Genomic DNA, 23,243 nt, shown 5'->3' on the forward strand with positions numbered 1-23,243 from the left:
GTTAATTTACCTGTGGTCATCAGGGGTGCTCTGTTATGAGGAGCCACAACTTGGTGTGGGCTTGTATTGTCAGGAGTGATATGGCTGTTGGTTGCAGCTGGCCCTCCATGTCCATGGCCCTGCAACGGAGGCTGATTATGGTGGGTATGGTGGTGATGGTTGCTGGGGGGATTGTTAGCATTCCCAGAGCCTGTTTTACTCTGCATTCCAGGATTGTTCCTGTCCCAGAGGTTAACTGTCTTATTATAACTGCTTGGATCACCCCAAGCTGAGGTACCATCATCAATTTCCATCTTGCGTCGGATGGACGGTGGGGACGGCTCTTCCCATCCCGTTGGCTCTGAAGCATGATTATGTTTTACTCCTCCCCCATTGCTTCCCCCCCAACCTGAACCACTCTTGACAGAGCCTGATCCTCCCCATGAACCCATGCTCGCACCAGTACTGCTGCCATTGCCACCCTCCTGAGACTTGTTGCGCCACCCCTGTGTTGAGGCATTGGAGCGTTGTTCATCTCCCCATCCACCACCAGGGGATGGCTTTCCCCAACTACGAGGGCTTTCTTTCCACCCTGTTCCATCTCCCTCCCAGGAAGAGCTGGATGGCCCATTCTTCTTCCCTTCTCCAGAGTCACCCCACTCATCTCCAGCTCCACTGTCCCCTCCTCGCTCACTGCTCCAACCATGGGATGGCTTGGGGTTCTCTCCCCAACCCTGAGATTTAGCCTTGGAATGGGAGTCATCCCAATTAGAAGATTTGTCTTCAGAGCCCCAAGACTGCCCACTTTTTTGCAAGTTGCCACTGTGGCCTCCTTGTGGTGCGTTGCCCCAGCCCCCAGAACCAATAGTGGGTTTCTTGGCATTGTCACCCCATCCAGAGCAGGGTTGAGTGGGGGACGGTCCCCAGCCTGATGGAGTTGCTGCAGCAGGGCGATGTGCATCACTCTTGCCCCCAGAATCAGGTCGAGAACTTGGATTAACACTACCATGAGATGATGGTTGTGCCATATGAGGTGCATTTGAAGATGAGCCCCATGCTTCTGTACCAGCATCATTCTTGTTATTTGAGTGTGCAGCTTCTTCCGTCTCCCATGCTGTGTGCTGACGCACTGGAGTCTGTCCCCATCCTGTGTTGCACAGAACTCTTGGGTCCATGTCCTGGGCAGGCAGGAGAGGTGGGGCCATATCTCTTGATGAGCATTCCCTCCTGTGAGAATGACCATCCACGCTGTCACTGCTTCCCTCACTAGCTGGAGCATTAGCCCCACTGCCCCAAGAACTTAGTGGCTGCTCTTGAGTGGGAGATCCTGCAGACTCCCACCCTTTAGGTTCAGTGGAATGCTTGCCCCAGTCCCCATTGGATGTGGCTTGTCCCCAGCCAGGGGTGGCTGAAGCTACTCCTTGACCCCAACCACTTCCTGAATCCCATCCAGAATCCTTAGAGCTACTGGCAGATTTGGCATCTCCATTACCCCACACAGACCCCTCCTCCCCATTGACCTGTGAGCTTCCTGTTGAAGACTGGACAAAAGAGCCCATGCCAACAGGGTTGACATTCCAGTTAGGCATACTATTGGCAGGGCTCATGGGCTCCTGCTTAGTGTGATTTGGTCCTTCAGTGTTAAGGTTCTGAGGTTCAGAGCTAAAAGACACATTCGTGGAAGAGGAGTGTGGCTCAGAGGTGTCATTAGACACCATACCACCCCAAGCGGTGCTGCCTTTACCGTTACCAGAGTTTCCAGCAGAATTTCCATTGTCACCAATTAAATTTCCACTACTGCTCGGTCCAGAGGAGGGAGCACACGGTGGGCTGCAGATATTAGATGGAGCTTGGTTGGATACTCCAGAGCTGCCACCCACGCCCATCCCCTCATGTCCCAGGACTGGCCAGGCAGAGGGGTTAGCATTGGGATTCAAATTCAAGTTAAAGTTGGAGGAGCCCCAGGTCCTGGCTCCCATTGATGCACTGTTGCTCTCACCCTTTCCCTCTCCAGCAATGGCAGGAGATGGACCAGAGCCCCAGCCTCTACTGGCCCCACTCTGGCTGGAGAGGATACCTCCTGAGTGGCTGTTACTGGCTTTACTGGGATGATTAGTGGGAAAGTGTCCTTGCTGGCTGCCTCCTGTGGCCATACTCATGATGTCTGTGCTGCTGTTGATAATCTCAGTATCTGATGGGCATCCTGCAGGGATGTGGCTTTCGCTGTGAGAAATAGAAGGCCACTCCTCTGAATCACTTTTGTCTATAATCAGTTGATCCCAGCCACCGTTATTGGTTGTGACTATAGTAGCACTGCTGTTGATTGGTGTATGTCCCCAGTGGGGACTTTCATACTGTGCTGAATGGGCACTCTGCAAGGGCAGGTCTATAAAGACAATAAGGAAAAGGAAAGACAATGAGGGAAAAAATTTATGAAATAGCATAATAGTGAAATAACTACTGGGTGACTTCATTTATATACACAAGTGTAGGCAAACCATAAATGCAGCCTGTGAAGAACACTGTCTATTGTCGGTTCTGTTAAATACTCATTAATTAACTGTTAGACAAAACAGAGACCCACTGAGTATTGTCTTACTAACATCATTATTCATTTTAATTCAATTCAACTGACTACACATATATTGAACTTTATTTGTACATTTGCAGATCTAGATCCACAATGAGTAAGCCAGAGGCAACAGTGGCAAGGAAAAGCTCATATTAAATGAGGGAAGAAAAGTCTGAATCTGGTTGAAATAAAAAATAAAGTGTAAAGGGTTTTTGCACATTACAACGTTTATGATAACAGCAGTACTTAGAAGACAGAACCATCCATAGATCTATAATTTTGCAGGATCACATTTAGAAACTATATATTACTATATAAAACGATACCTGAAGAGTAAGATAGTTTAAGGACATTTAATCAAAGTATTTTAAGATTTTTAACAAAAAAAAAACAAAAAAAAACCAAGGTCACAATTTTTTTACTTTTTAGTACATCTATCGAGTATTTGCACATGTGTGGGGGAAAAAGACACTTGGACAACACAAATGTGTAAAATATATCACATAAAATTGAGAGAAAATGCATTTAGGAATTGAACAGCACAAAAATTGCACTGTTTTAAATACAGTGTGTTTGTTGGAAGAATAATTAGTGTTTTCTCTGAAACATGCCAAGACAACTGACCATATCTTTTCAAACTGCTGCTTTCTGCATGTAACACACTCGGAGGAAAGCAGTACTTGCTTGCCTCAGCACACATGAGCTCACAGATGTCCAAGATTGGCTAGCATTGTGGTGACTGACAGGGCCAGGTGAGTATGGAATCTCCACCAAGAGAGCACTGCCATTTTGGCTCACTTGACTGGGAGCCACTTATGCTTTTGAACTGTGGGGAATTCATGATCTCTTCATGATAGGGTGAACGCTTTTCTGTGATGTCCCTGTACTGTCTATCAACAGGGTGACTGACCAGTAATAATTACTGGTGGTATAGTTGGATTTATCCAATTAGACAGGTGTAGCATGTTAGGCTTTACCTTAAAGTTTATATGTCTTCCACTTAACCCTCCACATCTTTAAATTCTCAACAACAAAAAAGCTAAATAAATACAATTTATTTTTGTAGATTTTGTTGCTCTGGATTCCTTTCAAAACAATCAATCAATCAACCGTATTTATTTTGAATTAATAGTAAATCTACACATCCAAAAACAGCAACAAAATTTCTACCCAATATTTACCAGGTACTACTTGTTAAACATAGCATGTAGGTCTTAAAAAAACCAGTAGCTTCTCTGCATACATAAATTTGCACAATCTTTACCTTCAGAACCAAGGCCTTTTAAATAAATCAGTAACATTTGAAAGCATTCGCTCAAAGATCATGAGCAGTTAATTACTTGGCAATCACTGCCCATGGATCAACTCTGCTGTTTTTGTGTGTCTTTGCATGTGAATACACTGTTTAGGGTGCTTGAACTGTAGGGAAATCAGCGGCTGTCCTGCACTCCAAGCAGGCAGGTTGTAGTACACACTTTCAACCAGCGATCAGATAAAAACAGTGACACATTGTATGCAAGTGAAAGAACATAACTGTTGAGAGAAAGAGAGAGAGAGAGATAGTAAAGCCAGCGTTTCTGACATAAGCACCATCCTTTTGAAGAGTCACTGCGTAGCAAAGGACGCCATTTTATCAAGCCTGAAACGTAGCCAAAACAGCCTGGAGCTGTCGTCAAAATATCAGCATCGCTCAGAAGCATGTTCAACAAAGAACACTTATGCCCTGCATAAAACTGCCTTCTGTGGCTTTGTGCTTTATTTGTAGTCATCAGGATACTGTGAAACCAAAATAAACAGAAGCGGTGTTGCAGAGAGGAGAGCGGAAGAGAGCGGAAGAGAAATGTCTAGAGGGGGTGGGGAAATGACGAAGTGGAAAAGTACCTGAAGAGAGGAGCCTCCCGACCATCGTCCCATGGGCTTTAGGTTGTGTGTAGAACGTCAGGCATTCCTGCTACGATATGTCTCCTACAATATGTCTTCCAAGGCTCACTTCTGAACCGCTGCCAAGAAACTGCGGCACAGCGTGCAAGCGACCGCCCCGTTCATCCCACACTGCTAAGACAGGATCCGACCCCGCTCCCTCACTCCAGCCTTATTTATATATCTCTATGCTCCTGTAGCAGAGAGCAGCCTCGTGCTTGTGCTTGTGCTTGCATGCAGGGATTGAACCCCGGGTGAAGGTTAAAACAGGGAGTGCTTTACAGCATGCAATCACACAAGAGTGGAAAACAGCAGAGATTTCTTTTCCTGCCATTGTTCATGGCTAATTTTATGCTTGTAAATCTTCACAAAATCTTAAACCAAGACCGCTTGGGCTGCAATTAGCATATCCCAAACTCCAGCAATAGCAGCACAAAGACAAAAGCAGTACAGCGTCAGTCCATACAGTAGGCTGCACACACACACACACACACACACATACACTCTCTGTCGCTTACTGTTACTATGCTTGTTTAAAATGATCGGTTTTTTGTTGAAAAGAAAAGAGGATAATACTGTTACACTCTAGATCAGATGAAGGCTTCCTGCACCCACCCCCACCTTTAAAAGGAAAGAGAAACACTCCAACGCCAAATGGGAAACAGGCTGACATGGATGCAGGCAGGTGGCCAAGAGCTAAATGTCTTTGCAGTGTGCATGCTCTGTGAAGAAGTGGGGGAGGAAATAGTGCGTGCATGTGTGTGTCAGTGAGTGAGAGAGAGAGAGAGAGAGAGAGAGAGAGAGACCATAGGGGGAGCAAGATGACCAAGTGATGAGAGAACACCACTTTTTGACAAAAAATGGATGGTGTTATTTACAAAATGCCTAATAAACACTGTCCATTGATTACATTTACAGAGATCAGACTTTTTTACTTACTCAAAAATAATGTCAGACCTCTTTAGGGAAACACCATGTAATTAAGCCTTACTAATTAAGTCAGCAGTGTTGCTAGGGTTTGAAATATAGGTCAGAAATGTAAAAAAGGTGGATGTGTTGTGAAGAAATAGGATATGTTGGAAGCAATAGGAAACAAGGCTAATTCTTTTATTTTTTTTGAAGGATAAGCCAACATCTATCAGAGGGTATAGCCAAAACAACATCTATCAGAGGGTATAGCCAAAACAACATCTATCAGAGGGTATAGCCAAAACAACATCTATCAGAGGGTATAGCCAAAACAACATCTATCAGAGGGTATAGCCAAAACAACATCAGAGGGTATAGCCAAAACAACAATTTGGAATTTCCTGAAACAGCAAGAGTCAACTGCTGCATAGAGTATCATGTATTGAACGGATCGATTTAGAAAAATAAGTACCACAGCTAATGTTGAACATTGTGAGAGCTGTGAAGAAAACCTCAATGACATAACCAGCATCCTCCACAGGATGGAGGTCATGGAATCATAATCCACCATTTAAAGACATTGAGGGTAGAAATATAGCGGCCATACGATCTCCACTTATCAAAAAAAGGAAAACCGGACTGGAATTAGCAGTGAAATACAGAGATGAACCACAAAAGTTCTAGACCCAAGATGAAGCGATAACAAAGCAATGGAAAGTGTTGAGAAAGCAAGCATCTGCTCATGATTCAAAACCTACAAGCTCTTCTATGAAGCATTGTGGTGGAAGAGACATAGCTTAGACTTACATGGTTGTTTCTGGAACATTCTTACAAATATGCCAATTTACAGAGAAATACGTCCAAATTAGAAGAAGCCCCTATTTTGTCATATATACATTACAGCACAGTGAAGTTTTTTCTCAACATATCCCAACTTTGGAGGTTGGGGTCAAAGCGCAGTGTCAGCCATAATACAGCGCCCCTGGAGCAGAGAGGTTAGGGGCCTTGTTTAAGGGCCCAACAGTGTAACTTGCCGGGGCTTGAACCCAGCTCCCCAGATCCTCTGATTAATCTAGAGCCTTAACCATTTGAGCAATCACTGCCCTTATTAATCGGCAGAATTCATCATGCAGCAAGTCACTGAGTCAAAACATACTGGGAACTCAACAACAAAGTTTGTCACAAGGAAAAAGACCATTCAATTGAATTTATTTGATTAGCACTTTTAACAATTCACATTGTCTCAAAAGGACCTTTAGAGTAGTATAGAAATATAAATAAATGAATAACATTTATATAAATTGCTCAATAAATGTCGGGCCCTGTGTGATTTAGCAATGAATGCCATTTATTGTGTGTTTATACACAAAGTTTCCTTAACAAATTAATATAACATCATTCTTACAGGAAATAAATTGTCTAAAATTTGACTAATTCTTAGATGTAATGAGAAACTGGAAAACGTTCATTCTAAATAAATTTTGCTGAATTAGGGAACCCAAAAAAAAAGCTAAGCAAAAGTTCATTCATTCATTCATCCATCCATCCATTCATCCATTCATTCTGTTTTGATAAGTATGCAGTGGGTATAATGAGCTCTTCCCCATGGTCTCTAGTGAGAACCAGGGCCTGCTCCTGATTCTTTTTTCTCTAAAAACACAAAGTGATACGCGCATCTACCAAAAATCCTGTCAACTGACTTTCAAACTACTGAAGTGTCCTATTTTGTGTGGCATATACATCAGACGCTGAGCCAATGGTTGGGTATGACGTCTTAAGGATGAGACTGAGACTCCCTGCTAGTAGACTAGATCTCAGACACACGTCCCAGCACAGCGGTACACATACCACTAGTGCTCTGCTAACACTCAAGCACAACTGTCCTAATAGCAATACAGTGTTTGATATCAACAAATCAAAAGCATTAAGCTCTACTGTGCCAATGAGATTTGACAGATTGTATTAGACTGGCTTTTGCGTTTTAGAATTACATTTCACACAGAATATAACTGAATAAATGCTTTTAACATCTAGGTGGTAAAATATGATCACGGCTGAGGTGCATTAGCCGTGTTAATCTGAAATGTCCAACAAGGCCTTGTGTGATGCTGGATAAGGAAGCGAAAAACCCTTGAGAACGGTATGTTACCACCTGCTCCACTCAGAGCATGTTAGCGAGTTCACACACGGACACACACACGAGAGTGAGAGAGAGAGAGAGAGTGAGAGAGAGAGAGAGAGTGAGTGAGAGAGAGAGAGAGAGAGAGAGAACAATAGAAGCACTGTGCGAATGTGTTGAGGGAGCTGTGCTGACAGCCGTGTGCGATGGGTACAGAGAGGCTTGTAGGAAGGAGGCAACAAGAAGGGGGTTGGTAAGTGGGAGACTTATGCAACTATAGTTTAGTAGCACACTCGCTTCATTCCTCCTGCACAGGATGTGACGCACATCAGCTTGCACTCTAGCCAGATCCAGCAGCTGACTGTAGGGGACGAGGCGCACACGCACACGCGCACATGCGCGCACACACACACACACACACACACACACACACACACACACACACACACACACACACACACACAGGATATCCACAGCACATTTGCTCTATTGAAACTTTATTATTAACCTTTAATGTGAATCTGGGAAAAAATCTAATTTAGAAGTGTTGGGATAACAGTCTGCCTGCCACTCAGAAATCTGCTGTGTGTGTTTGGTTATACTGTAACTGGCTTACAATAAGCCAATAACCCCAATCTCTATAGCAGGCCGATGGGGCAAAGGGGCAACAGGCACCCAGAATGCTCAACCAATAAGTATGAAGAGGAAGTCTTGAGTCTCCCCACAAATAATATGAATGTTAATGAACATTATAGGGTGATGACTGTGGAAGATTTTCACTAAATTCTACAAGGAACGCCCCAGCTAGCGTACTGCTATGATCTATAGCCACGTACTTTTTTTAAAAAGGTGTGTAAAAAAAAAAAGTGTAAATGCTCTCTAAACACTGGTGTTCTTTATGCAATGTTTTTCTTACATACTATGTGGGGGGAAAACATTGTCTTCACGATATCTTTCCTACAGAACTGTTAAAATGAATTGATATTTGTTTCCTTTTTCATTTGAGTTCTTTTTAATTTGAAAAACAAAAAACTCCCAAATACCAAAAGACCCATACTAGCGGCAAAGAACATGAAGACAAGAGAAAAAGCGAAAGACTTAAATACAGGACTGGGTTGCCTCCAGCTTTGATTAGAGCTCTGGGTACACTTCAGTCTTTTGGTAAAAATGCTTGCATGTGAAAATAAAGACGCCTTTATCATGAAGCTGGGTTTCGATTTGTTAAGTAACGTGCAGTGGAACAACTGTTTGTCGCACAGGCAGATTACAAGGAGACAGAATGAGTGACGTGGGCAGAGGAAATCAAATCAGACCTGGACTTGTTTCTCTCTGAATCACCACTTTCCTTCGAGAGAAAACCTTTTGGGTTGTGTGGGGGTAGAAAGTGCAGAGGAGGAGGAAAATGTGCACAGGAATGAAAGGAGAGTGTACTGCTGGCAGCAGGGTAGGGGACCACTTTATTATCAAAGTCTCAACTTGCCTATTTACAAGCTCACAGGTTTGTATCACCACGGGGACCAATCAAAATCTAGTCCTGGGCAGGGAATCGATTCTTTTGCCTCAAAATAGGGTTTAGATGGGTCTGGGTCAATCAAAAGCAGCCCACGTCTCACATACCATGAGCAGTGAGTCACCGCAGCTCACTAAGCTGGGCTGCTGCAATTTTCTTGCTCTGACAAGCAGCCTAGGTATCCAATCCGTCACTTATGCATTTACAGGCAAGCAGTTGCAGTGGTATGTTAATACAGGAGTCGAGAGTATCAAGAGAAAAACTCCCAACTCATCAAAGCTGGGTTTAGTGCTACTCTTTTTTCAAATCCCACAACCTGCTGCTACTGGCTCTTGGTAGGAACGAGCCATATTGAAGAGCTTGAACAGACTCTAGACAATGTTTCTGGAATCAGGACTATGAAAAGATGTGGAAAGTGTTTACTAAACTACAGCATTTCAACTAAGGGGAAAATTAAAACCTTTTTAATCACCAGAGGCATTACCAGGAGAAGATAATGATTTCCCTGGTGCTCCAAAGTCACCCGTTCCTGAGGCTCAATAATAGCTTATTTTTAACCCTAGTCATGTCTATGCTATCATATGCAAACAGAACATGAAAATATGCAGCACAGTTTGGCTAACTAATCAATTTCTGATTTATTCACCCCGAGACCATTTGTTTCTAATCTGCCTCTCAAAATGATGGGTGAGTGTACTGGACCAGCTGCTGACCTGGGTGTGACTGGCTGGGGAAGGACTGCACAGTAGGATTGCTTGAGGATGGCAGCACAACAGCAAGGTTCCCAGGAGGCAGAGGTTGTCCTCTCTTCAGTAGCTGCTTGTGCTCGTGTTGGCGGAAACGTGGTGGGACCTCTCGAGGTGGGTATCGCTGTACTGCCGACTGCGGTTGCTGCTGGGTGCTGGAGGGCGCACGCTTGCCATTGGCACCACTGCTGCTGGCCGAGGGCACAGAGGGGCTGGTAGTGCTGGGATTGGCAGGGGGAAGAGGGGCAGGGCTGGGCTTGGCAGAGTCTGGCACTGTGAACAAAGATGAAAGAGGATTGTGATACTTGGGTTAAAAGCAAAGCGCAAAGGAGTCAGTTCAAGCATCAGAGGAGACGCTGGAGATAGAAGTGGATTTGTGACAGAAGACTGGAGTTCACTTTGGTGAAAATTTGGTTCGGCTGCTGCTTTTGGTCTTCACCTGGAGAATCCTAAAGAAACCTCAGCATACATCCATTTGTATGCCCAAGGCCACGACTCAAAAGTCACAAATTAAACACCTTTGCACTAGCTCTACCAACGACACCAGCCACAATTAACAAATAGGCCTAAGTCTTTAGTTTTGATTGTCGTCCACAGTTCTTCTTGGCTGATAAAGTCAAACCAATATACCAAGCTGCCAAAGCAAAACAGTTGAATGAAAATGCTTGAAGCATGAATGCTTCATGCTTGCTGCATGAAGATGTACGGGTTTGCTGTAGATATTTCTTATTAGTGCAAGCGGTGTTTCATAGATGTACTATTTAATATTTCTCATTGCAACTGTATATTCACTGTATTTTCGGTCTTGCTGAGGCCATCAGGGTAACTAACAATTTGCTGATAAACAACAGGATTCGTGTGAATGAACAAAATCTGACAACATTAACTGATAACGTGTTAAATCAATTAACTCGACTCAACAATTAAAATACTGCTATATGAATTTTAAAATATGTATTTGCAAAACACAACTGTTTAATATTGAATTCATGCAGAAATTGCTCAATCAACTAGTTTGGTTTATGGCAATAAGCTACATAAATAAATGGGCCTAATAGTCGAACACCAGTAGCTCTTGGCCACCTTAATGCTTTTATCAAAGTAGCTCTCAGAAGGAAAAAAAGTCACTAAAAGACCAATAATCACTTATTTATGCTTATGTTTTCACAGTAGTCTACACAAATAATATTATCCCCTATAAAAAAGGGTGTTCACATTATTTTGTCCAACCCCAGTAGCCCTGTATAAAGCTGTCGTTTAAAAAAAAAAAAAAAAAAGTCCAGTACCATCCTACATACGTTAATGTAACCAGTGTTATGAGAGGAAACAACACCATAATGAACAGGTATTCCGGGGATCAGGGACCGATGTTCTATCCTTCTGCTCATTGCACTGAAAATCACGCCTTACTGAAAGATTTCAGACACATTACTGGCATTCGTTCACATTTCACGGCGTAGAATTACACCTTTTATGATTAACATGCAGAAGCAAATAGTGTACAAGAAAATTTTTTTCTCGTGCTACATGTTTATCCAGTGACTGTGAGGGAACATGGCACTGATTAATATTAATTTTCCATAGTTTACCGTCAAATACATCTGAGTGTGGAGCGGTTTATTAACAGGAACACACTGCCCAGTTCTGGAAAAAGCCTGCACCCACTGAAGCCTTGCAGATGCTTTTCTGCTCACCACGTCTAGATGTTTGCATCTAGATGCTAGCCTTCATATCAGCTCAGACCAATCTGGGTTCTTCTCTGATCATAAACAAAGCATTTCTGCTGGCAGATCGGCCTCTGGGTGCTTTTTGCATCATTCTGCGTGTGAAAATCTCAAGAGATCATGAAATACTCAAACCAGCCGAGCACCAAGAACCAAGCCGTGATCAAAGTCCATGAGAAGCTGTGCTGCCAGGATGGGAGGGCTGCTATACTTCCTCCATTCTGTTACTCACAAGGCCACTGTGAGTCACTGAGCCCCTGCGTTACGATGCCCTGTGATGCTGCATGAAGTAGCAGATTGCAAAGTTTTAAGAGCTTCACATGACATGTTGGTAGATGTTAAATGAGAAGGGAGAGTTAGCTAGTGCCTGAGGATTGACTGATCGTTTAGAAAATATTAAAGGTAACAAATTTGCCAAGTGAAGAAGCATGAATGCTGCTGAGAGGAATTTAAGGCATTTTCTAACACAACACAGCAGCAGCATCAGAGTTGAATAAAATGAGTGGGAACTTTATTGGTGTGAAAGACGCTTACTTAATAGTCCAACAATGTAAGGTGATCAAGCTTAAGTGTCATGGTGCCAAACACCCTAAATTCATTTGGCCTGGTCACCCCAGCATAGCAATTAAGAGTTAATTACTGTAAATCACTGTATATATATGCTTTATATTACTGCTTGACAGTAGTCTGGAATGCTGGTTAGACTCGGATGCAGAACCTGAGCTTGAAGTACATAACACAGGTTTTGAGAAAATCACGATTCTTTATCCGATTTGTCCAATTAAAATGGTAAGCGTGATGTGCAGGTGGATTCGGTGATGATTCGAGTTGGTTATTTAGCTGAATCATTTAGGACACAATTTAGCGTCAACGTTTTATGGTTTACTAACTTTATTATACGTTTGTTCGTTTTGGTGTAAAGATATCAGCAAAAATAAATACAAGCCACATGTGACACAAGCTAAAGTAAAGATATATCACAAGCGCAATCACAAAGTACAGCGATGACATCGGAGTCGGCTGTTGCTGTCCTGAGGCGGTGAAGCTGGCCGCTGATTAATTCCAGTTCAGTCCGTCTCCCACGAGCGGAGGAAAAGCAGCAGGGGGAGGAGAGTCCTCCAGCACACATCATTTATCTCTCTCTCTCTCTCATGTGCAAGCACACACACACAACCCTCCCCTCTCTCTCTTGCAGGCACACACACCCCTCCCCTGCACGTGTACACATGCACACACACACACACACGCACACACCTCCCCTCTCTCCCTCCCTGTTTTTCTCTCCCCGTTCCCTCTCCTGCACTCTCTCACCCGCCCTCCACTCTTCCCTCTCTCTTGCATTCTGCATGTCTGAGCTGCTCTTTTGTTCCTGCTGATTATAGATTAAGAGTTAGGAAACAGAAGACGTCCTCGATGACTGACTGATCCGCTCTATATCTAATGGATCCCTCACTTTTTTGAATTCTACTTCTGCAGGTCGGTCCAGCACACTGACTGACTCGACCTTCCTAAGAGCCTTCTAGAAGCTTGCATATGCTCAGCCAATGACAGAGCAGCGTTAGCATGGGGAGGTTTGAGGAAAGCTGAGTGTGTGTGTGCTAAACTAGCTGGCTGCACACACACAAGCACACACACCAACCCCCCACCAACAATGCTATTATTAGCTCCAAGTCAATACAAATGCTTTAATTACTCTCAACCGCTGTGGATTATTTTTAAGCACCGTTTCTGTGATAAATAGGTTCATATCTCTAACTGTTAGATCGAAAGTGTGAATTGAAACGTGAGAGGAAAGAGTGAGATCATGAGATCTGCTGTACTCGACACACTGTGAAGGGCACACACACACACACAACCACACACACCCACACAACCACACACAACCACACAACCACACACGCACACACACAGCTGAAAGCCCATGCACCAAAAAAGCCTAACAAAAATGCTGAAGTCTCCATGGAGAGGGTCGTCACCTGCAGGTCTACAAATACAGACTTAGCAAAGTATTGGGTTTTTATTTATTTATTTAAAATCATTGTGGCTTCAGGAGCACATCATGAGATGATGTTATTTGCATAAGATTATGTTATTGCTCCCTTCTGGTGTGATTAGCAAACTGAAATAAAAAATAATAATAATAATAATAAAATAAAAATAAAATTGTTAACAAAAACAGCTGAAGTGAAGTGTGAGTCAATTCTGGACTTCATCAAAAAGGGGTAGAATTTAAGTGTGAAACAAACAAACAAAAAACACGTCTTTTCTAAACCACCACCTGCCTTTGTGACATTTTTGAGACAAAAGGAAAAAAAAAATGGGAAGGTTGAAAATATGTCCCCCAAAGGTCCAGTTCCTCAAGTCTCAATCACAGAACTCCCAACTAATTAAAGAGCACTTGATCTGTGCTTCATGTTGAACTGAGGCCTGGGGCTGTGCTACACCGCTCTCTCCTCAGAGCACGCAGATCAGCAGAGTCACGACGGCAACACCTGAATCCGCTTGAGCTCGTTTACACGACTCTATACAGCAAATTAGTCTTTTTTTCTTTTTTAAATGAACTGCTGATTAGCTACAGAAATTTGTTTACTTTTTGAATTCAAAACGCACAGCGTATCAATAACAGGAGAAATGATGTCTGAGTTTAACTGCATTCGAACAGATTAGTTACGCAAACAATTTTTTTTAATAGTGTGAAGTGTCAGAACTGTGTGTGTGTGTGTGTGTGTGTGTGTGTGTGTGTGTGTGTGTGTGTGTGAACGTGTTCCTTGGGGTGCCACTTAACGCGAAACCCTCTGAAGCCTGGTGGGTCCCTAGGTCCTACAGTCTCCCTGTTGCTATGGAGATGCAAGCAACCTTACACGTTTTTTTCCCCCGTTCTTCGGTGCACAGACCTCCCGTAGATCGTCAGAGCCGATCATCTGCTGCTTACTCGCAACATAGCATAACATAAGACTGAAAAATACAACCTAGAGCTTGGTGAAATAATAACATTGATAAGTCGATTCATCGGGTGTTAACTAGAAAAATGCAATAAAATGAGTACATTTCATAATAATGAGTTGCTTTAGAATGCCAGGAAAACATTTTGGAGGAGTGGGGGGGGGGGGGGGAGACGGACCAGAGACAGAAACACACAGAGAGACAGACAAGGAGAAAAAATGAGAGAGCGAGAGAGAGAATTAGAGAGCAAAAGAGAGAATGTGTGTGAGAGAGAGAGAGAGAGAGAGAGAGAGAGAGAGAGAAAACAAGAGAGAATGACATGAAAACATTTTGGAGGAATGAGTGAGTGAGTGAGTGAGTAAGAGAGTGAGAGTGTGAGGGGGGGGTGACAGAAAGAGAGGGAGGGGTTAGAGAGAGAGAGGGAGAGTGAGAGAGAAATAGACAGACAGAAACACACAGAGACAGACAAGGAGAAACAACGAGAGAGCAAAAGAGAGCACGAGAGAGAGAGAGAGAGAGAGGAGGAGGGGGGGCAAAACATACTGAGAGAAAAAGAGAGAAGTGAGAGTAGGATTAATATTTTAAAAAAAGGTATAAATGACCCAGACTGATTTGCTTTTGCTGAGATTCTGCAGCATGGAGTCAATGCACACTGCACTGTCCCATGATGCAATGGGACGGACACGGTGCAAGTGATAGAGGGATGAAATGTTGTTTCATGTCCTTAAGCTGTACTCAGTAAATTGTACATTTTAAACGAGAAAAAAAAATTGTGGATTTTTTGGGGGGGGGGGGGGGGGTAATAATGACATCGTAGATCACATGACTTTAACAAGACAGTGGGTGTAATAATGTCCGGACTGTGTTCACACTACACACACGTGGTGGCCAGTGTGTACTGTTTCAGTGTACACCGTCACAGGATGGGGGTTGGGATGCTCACAGCGATGTGTTTGTCACAGATGAAGTTTCAGATTTTATATCAGATTTAAACCATAAACAGGTATTAAGTGGCTGTGTGTGTTCAGGGAACCTCAGGGTTGACAAGGCAGAGACGAAAATGTCACTGACACACCGGGATTGATTCCTGGGCTGGAAACCAACCAGCCACTGAGGGGTTCACTCTCAGCCTCGGTCCCAAGCTCGTGTAAACTGGGAGGGTTGCATACGAAAGGGCAGAGTTTGAGAGAGAGAGGGAAAAAAAAAAAGAAAAGAAAAAAAAAACCTGTGCTGAAAACAAATATGAGGAGGATCTGATGTTCCACTGTGTTGTTGAACAGCGAGCAGCCGAAGGTCAAGGACATATTTTCTAAATATTTTAGAAATCAGAATTCTGTAGCATTTCAATGTAAGTCTATTAATCTAGCTAATCATACTATGCTGGAGCAGACAGACTCATCACCAGACTCACTGCAGGAGAAACATCCAAGAACAAATGACACAACAAAAGCTCCAATAGTGAATAACCGATTTAGTAAGCAGAGAGTAACGGTAAAAATTTGGATTTAGGCACATGGACTGTGACGAAGTCGAACCCATTGCCGTGTATGATATCTGCTGTAGCTTTTTAATACACTTTTTTTTTTTAAAGGCTTTTGGAAACAAAGCATGAAATCCTGGCTGTAAGACCAAGTGAGGCGAGGCGAGGCGGTGTCAATTAAAATGTCAATTAAAAACTATTAAAGGAGTAAAAGAAATATTTTCACTAACGTCCAGGGGCAGTTAAGGCAAATCACTCAGGTTGAAGGGGTGAAGCTAACAAAGGGGAAAAGAAATGGGGGAATGTACAGATCAAGTATGTCTTTTTGGGTAAATAAAGGCAGAGCCGGTGCAAACTGGAAATCTGCTCTGTGTGTACATTTAAACATTTACGCCAAAACGCAAAGCCTTTTGGAACCCGTTTTATAGCTCGTCATTAGCACCGTCAAGACGCGCCTGAAAGCCAGCACTTCCATTTCTTGCCCCTTTTTATTGTTCGTCTTTAACCTCGGAACGCTGAGTAGACGTCTGAGGATCTTAATTAGCTGAGCTTAAATAACGCAGCTGTATTTAAAGCTTGTTTTTTCTCAGAGGCATGCGAAGAGCCAGAGAGAGAGACAGATGAAAGAGGAGATGAAAAGGCCCTGAGCTCCGCTATGCTGGGACCGGCTCGATAAACGTGAAGCCAGAGCGATCGGGGATGAGCCTCGTGGGACGGCTCTGAGACACTTGGAACGCTCGCTGATAGTAGAGTGCAATTAGGTCGATTTTTTTTCCACTGTACACTTCTTCAATCCCACAAATTTCAAAGGGATAGAACATACTGCAGCACATAATGCATTTGATGATCTGGTGACATTTTCTGTGGCTTGTGAGGGATTGACCATTTCTAGCTGCTATAACGAATTATCTAAGGAACTTTTCCCATTTTGCAGATGTTTTACACCAGCAACTAAACATTATTAATAAATGTAATAAATGTAAATAAATATTGCCTAGAAGAATAAAACATTTTCTGGAAGTTTGGTTTTCGGAAAATTTACACGAAACGCTTGGACTTTGGCCACATCATGTCACATCTTCACAATTGCCCTCTTTTCCACCAGAAAGAACCTGGTGCTGGTCCAGAGCTAATGCTGGTGCTAGTTCAAAGTTAGTTCCACTGGCGATCCTTCTAAGAACCGGTTTGCCTTTCCACCGGCTAGAGAGCCATCACAGAGCCAAGTGTTACATCACTGAATACGTCTCATCTTTCCCAGCAACGTTAGCTCAGCAGCGGCAAACACAAACACATCAACAATGGCAAATGTTGCTTTACTGTTAAAGCTCATGGCTTTGCAAACCTACATTGGCACCCAAACGCGGCGAATCCAAAGTGTACGTGCAGCTCCGTGTAATTTGTATAAACGGAGGTTGCAATCGAGAATAACAGAAAGTACATAACATTATTTTATCATTGACACAGAAAAAAGGTAGCCTTAGCATGTACTGTAGCTACCTACTATAATGTGTGCCGATAATTGATCATATTGAGTAAAAAGTAAAAGTGTATGAAAGATTGCTATACTTAAGGTACATTATCAAAGCTCTAACAGTACCGAACACCATTATCACTCCTCGTTCGAGAATAATGTCACCATTATAATCAAACCTCCGGCACACAGAACATTAAAAATGAAGAGTCTTAATTTCAGATCCTTCTATACCCTTTATATTCCATCCGGTTTCAATACCATTTATATTCAAATCTATTCTGTTTCTATTCCATTTCCATTCAATTCTGTTTTCTAATACATTACATTTAATTCCCATTTCATTCTATTTCTTTCCAATTCCATCTCTATTAAATTCCTTTCCGTTTCTATTCCATTTTGGTTTCTAGTCCATTTTCTATTGTAATCCATACTGTTTCTATTCCATGCCTATTCAATTCCCATTCAATATTCAATTCACATTCTACTTCTATTCGATTGAAGTCACTTACATAGACTATTACAAATGCAGTAACTGTGTTTAAGAATGTCACATGACTGCTAAGAATACAGAATAGCAACAGAGAAAATTGGAAATTAACAACAGTCCACAAACACACTTCTGAGTAATTACCCGAGATCACGGGCATAACACGATGGCAGCCGAGTGTCAAAACACTTCTATAGTGTATCTGAGAAATCATTGTCATAGAAAGCAGCTATGATATTTGCCCACTTAGTTCAGGGAGAGAGAAAGAAGAAGAAGAAGGAAGAAGAAGAAAAAAAAAAAAAAAACTGTAGGTGAAAATTTATACTTGTTCACACTGTCTTTTCGAAAGCAGAGCCTGAAGCTGAGCAAAACTGAGCAGCAGCAGAAGCACTGCATGACCTGAACATTTTATACACGTGAGCACAAATTTTTTTGAATGTTGACTAAATATTTATATTTTAATATTTCATTAGCTACCTATTTTATTTTATTTATTTATTTTGTGAGACAGTTTGGCTTTGAATCTTGCGAAGCGAGTGCCATCACGTTACGAGCTCTGACGGTTATTTTAATTGTAACGTGTCCGTGCTGCTGATCGTAAACTCGAGATAGCGTACCAATGCTTTTGGTTTGCTTTGATATAAAGCCAGCGGCTACCAGCAGGGAGCATTTGTACGTGATGCTTGTGTCATATTTAAAATAGAAAGGGTAAAAAAGGAAGGCTGATTGGAGGAGGCTGGTAGTTATGTGGTCATTTCAGCCACTTCGGCAGCGCTCGACAGGAACGGCTGCTTTTACAGAGATTCATATTCTCCGGTTCTCAATATTCTGCCTATATTATGGAATCATATATTTCAATTCCTGAATTGAGTCAATCTACACAACCTAATTACAGCTTGAACCCAGGGTGTGTTTATGAACGTTAACAAGATGACACACACACAAAAAAAAGGTGACTGAGTGTAAGCATGGAGGACTTAGCGGGAGCAAAAGAGCTCTCTGTCAGCTGGAGAAACGCAAGAGCCTTCGAGCAGCACACCTGCCAAAAACCCAGAGAGAACGAAGTTAGGAAAGCAGAGTGTGTTTTCACTCTCACACCGTTCCCTCCTTACACATATACAACAAACACTCATGGTCTCGTTCTGTCAGCCGTGTCAGGGTTTTTCTCCTTCTACTAACACGACCTTCACCTTCTCCTGCCTTCAATCTGCTCACTGCTCTCCATTCTCTCTATAGCTGTGTGTGTGTGTGTGTGTGTGTATCCCTGAGACATCCTGGAGAAGATAAGGTCTTCAATATAAATAAACAAACAAACAAATAAATAAAAACACATTTCACATCCAATACACACACAGCACGCATGCACACGCACACACAGCATGCACACACAAATACTTTTTATATCTACAGCTCATAATGAAAACACTTTTAAAAAGCATGTTCATTACTACAGGAAAATATTCTGTATGCAGCAGCAACAGCAAGGTATTAATCGTGTGTACAGCAACAACACTTTTACTTTTATCGAACAGTTTAAAAGTCATCAGTTTCTGTGAAGTAGAACTCAATGGCAATGTTGTGCCCTGAGACGTCCAGTCCCTCTGGGCACTAGTTAATATGGCTTTTGCGCTTTGTGGCATCAGTAAAAGTTTGGTGCGCCAAGAAGAAACTGTGCATTAAATCAAATTCTCAGTTGGCAAAATTCCATTTAATTTTGTTTTTGATAATCACAATAGTTTCTCTACATGAGGACATCCCATGCTGGCAGCTGCTGTACTACAGACAATGCAAAGACGTTTCTTACTAAAGCTGAACTCTGAATGACCTTCTACACATTACACATTACAGCGTCTAGCGTATATATTTAAAATAACAGTTTTTTGTTTGTTTGTTTTTAACTAACCAGACCTGTAAGCCGTATCCCAGGCTTTGGTATGAATTAATCACTCTAATGGAATGAGTCAATCACACAATATGCGTGAGCTCGTTTAAAATAAATTTGTAAGATGTCTTGTCCACCAGAGTGGCTCCAGCAGTCTAGTCATTTTTTGCCTGGTAGCTGCACCCCTCTTCTACTAGGTAAGCCAAAGCTGAAAGTATCCAATATTCCATGCCAAGTTTCAAACACTATTTATTCTACAAACTGGCGTAAAGTAGTGATTAAACGCACGTGATTTGGGACGCAGCTTAAGGCTATTTAGTGTGCACTAATGACAGGTGATGTTTTCACACATATCAGGAACACTGAGCAGAATCGTGGCTAGATGCAAAGCTGGCTCTGTGGCTACTACACGCTATGGCCACAGGACACGGAGAACCACGAAACAAAGCTAAATCAGATTAGACCTCATTAGAGGAACTGTGCCGATTCCCCAGACGTATCCTGACCGAGTCTCTGGGAATGACTCACGTGTCAACAAAGACAGATGCAAGCAGAAAGAAAAGCGAGCGAGTGCTCTACAACACCCTAATTAGAAGAGTCTAAAGGCAACAGAGGTTCAGCCTTGATCACACTCAACACCATTAACGGTGAACTGCTCGCAGACACAAGCTTCCCCTTGTGTACAGGCTAAGTGTTGGAGGCTTCCAGCTTTAGCAGATGCTCTAATGAGATTTATGAGTGTCTACATTTTATGTGTCGTAAGCCCCTCTCCCATCTGGTCACAAACAGCTCACACGGCGGCCTCGCTGAGGTCTTAATGCCACAAGGTGAAAAGGGCATGCTCAGTACTTACGATCCAGGTGGACCCCGGTTCTCCCTGATAGCACTTCAGCCTGCTTTTGCACAGTGTTATTAAAGACACTGTGCCTCGGCTGAAGCGGACAGTTCTCTCACCTAAAATGCGCTCTCTTATTCGTAACTTCTCAATATGCTTCCTATCATTAAAATGACCAACGTACTTCCACATCATTCTTGTTAACAGAACTGAATTCTGGCTGACACACAAGCTTCCCAGGTGGTTTTTCTATATTGCATCTTCTCAGTGTCTACGTTCTTTGGACACTGTTTACAGAGGTTCATCACAAATTCTAAAGCCCTCCCTCTCTCATCATTGGTTGATGTATGTAAAAAAACCAAACCAAAACAGGAACTCCTATTACTATCTGTTCCATCGGTGCATACTGAACTGGGAATAAAGAGGCGTTTAAATTTGCTGCTTCCGCTGTCTGGAACATGAGCTGAAACTTCAAGAGCTGATCTCATTGGACACTTTTAAAAAGGTTTTACATAATGCAGAAACAGAAACATCTGGCTATGGATGCTTTGCTGGATCCAGTTATAGAGATCCTTCAGAATTTACAGAACTGAAGAAAACACACACATATGGCATCCCAGGACATCAAAAATATTAAGCTACAACATATTCTAAAAATTGGCTTTAATCATTCCTACATTAAATGATGTGAAATTATTTCTAAGCACAGGATTAGAAACTGCCTTTTTATTTCTTCTACATCATCTCAGGAAGTTTTTTTTTTGTCACCACCACCACAGGCTCTCATTAGGGGAGAAAACAACAACAACAATAATTCTGCAATTCTGTCTGGAATGGTCAAGAGTCATTAATGTCCACTGCTAAAAAACACTACACATGCAAAAAGAAAGCACCTGAACTAAACTCTGATTGGTCAGAAGGTGTTGTATGACAGCAGCTCTGACTGTATAACAAATCACACGTTTAAAAGGCTATACAAATAAAATTGAACTGAATATATTAAAGCACTAATGTTATGTCAAAAGCTTAATAATAACTAAACTGAATGATGTGTTATTTTGCAGAAACAAACACAAAGCTGTTGCTAAAGCTGTGAAGAGATGTTTAACATTTACAGAAGGAGTCTCTAATGTCAGCGTTTCTTAACAGGGCGGAAAGAGGAGCTGGTGAGAAAATATAGCTTATTAACACTGTTCAAAAAATGAGCAGAAACAAGATCGAACCATATTCACGCAGATCCAATAACTAAATGAACTAAACAGTTACTCTTTAATAAGAAGAATTTTTTTTAATAATAACCAAGTTGTCAACCTTTTCTTTACCTATTTTCGGTCTTTAATACGGTGTAATTTTCTTTTGATTTCTTTCGATCGATCCTTATTCATCACTCGGGGGTCACAAGCCTCTAGTCGGACAATCTGCCCTCAGTTACTAGAGAATGAACGAATCAGCTGAAACTGTGTAGTGAGATAAATCATACATTTGGGCAATAAAACATTGTGTTGACTTGTGAAAACCTTGTCCGTTTACTATGAAAGTGTTTTAAAGACATAAGGTTGAGAACTCACCTTTGGTTTCCTGTTCAGCAGCCTGGGAAGAAATATTAGAAGTGGATTAGGAGGTTGGCCACCAAATACACATCACTGCCTAGGTTGATTTACAACATTTGTCATTCTGGTTCCATCTTAAAGAATGTAAATGTAGGATTGAAAAAAAAACCCAGAAAATATTGTAACTGAGGTTTGTTTACATTTTTATGAAACAAAGCTGCATTGGAGAAAAAAGAGTCAATGAACATGATATGAGGGCATTTTTCTAACAAGTAGAAATGTTTCCTTAGCTCATAGCTGAGCTCGTAAGTTTACACTCCCAACCTGAATCTGCAAAATGTTACTAATTTAAAAGGAATACAAGTGAGCTTATGAATTATTTTCTTTAAAGATCATATTTTTATTTAGAACAGTGCTTCAGAAGCAAAGACTTTAATTCAAATTCTATTTATTTGTATAACGCTTTTAACAATTCACATTGTCCCAAAGCAGCTTAACAGAAGTATAGAAACAGAGGAGAGGGGGAAAAATATCAATATACAAATCTTCCTGTTCAATAGTTTACACCCCTCCTGGCTCTTAATGTATCAGGAGCTTCCTTGAGCATCAGCGAATGTTTGCAGCTTGTGTTCTAGTCATGTATGAGTCCCTCAGTTATCCTCAGCGGGAAAAGATGGACCTCAAATTCATATAGTCGCTGTTGGAAAGGGGTCAGATGATGAAAAAGTAAAGAATGTGCAGGAGCTGGAGGATATTTCTGAAGAACTGTAGAATGTTTAACATCTCAGGACATACAAAGGACTCATGAAGAAATATTCAGTCGTTAATCATCTAGGTAACAAAACACAGTATTGAGAAATCAAGCATGTGTAAATACTAGGGGTGGCCCCGAACCGTTCGGTTCGCTTGTCTCGGTTCGGTTCGTGTGTGCGTCGCATGGTTCGACGCATGTGCAATGTTATTATTAAACTTATGCCTGACTTTATGATTATGGCCTTTGTTATTGTTATAGCCTCATTATATTATGTTATTACATTATATTATATATTTGTTTAAAATATGTTGACTTGTTTAAAAAGACAGAGCTTGTAAGAGTTCCTCTCTTTTTCTTTA

General features: G+C 42.0%; 1 protein-coding gene across 5 annotated transcripts in view; it reads right to left on the reverse strand.

Moving 5' to 3' along the window:
* Nucleotides 1–23,243, reverse strand: part of tnrc6c1 (trinucleotide repeat containing adaptor 6C1) — a 55,161-nt gene that overhangs the window by 15,564 nt on the left and 16,354 nt on the right. For 2 of the 5 annotated variants that reach the window (XM_047800783.1, XM_047800784.1), the window contains 3 exons: nt 22,149–22,170; nt 9,723–10,028; nt 11–2,365 (listed from right to left, as the gene is read on the reverse strand). In XM_047800783.1, coding sequence (XP_047656739.1) covers nt 11–2,365; nt 9,723–10,028; nt 22,149–22,170 — 2,683 coding nt within the window. Of the gene's footprint in view, nt 1–10; nt 2,366–4,432; nt 5,192–9,722; nt 10,029–22,148; nt 22,171–23,243 lie in introns of those variants that run through there. The other 3 variants (XM_047800785.1, XM_047800787.1, XM_047800786.1) reach the window with 3 other exon arrangements.

The sequence above is a fragment of the Tachysurus fulvidraco genome, chromosome 15 (genome assembly GCF_022655615.1).
Source record: "Tachysurus fulvidraco isolate hzauxx_2018 chromosome 15, HZAU_PFXX_2.0, whole genome shotgun sequence".
Classification (NCBI taxonomy): Eukaryota; Metazoa; Chordata; class Actinopteri; order Siluriformes; family Bagridae; genus Tachysurus; species Tachysurus fulvidraco.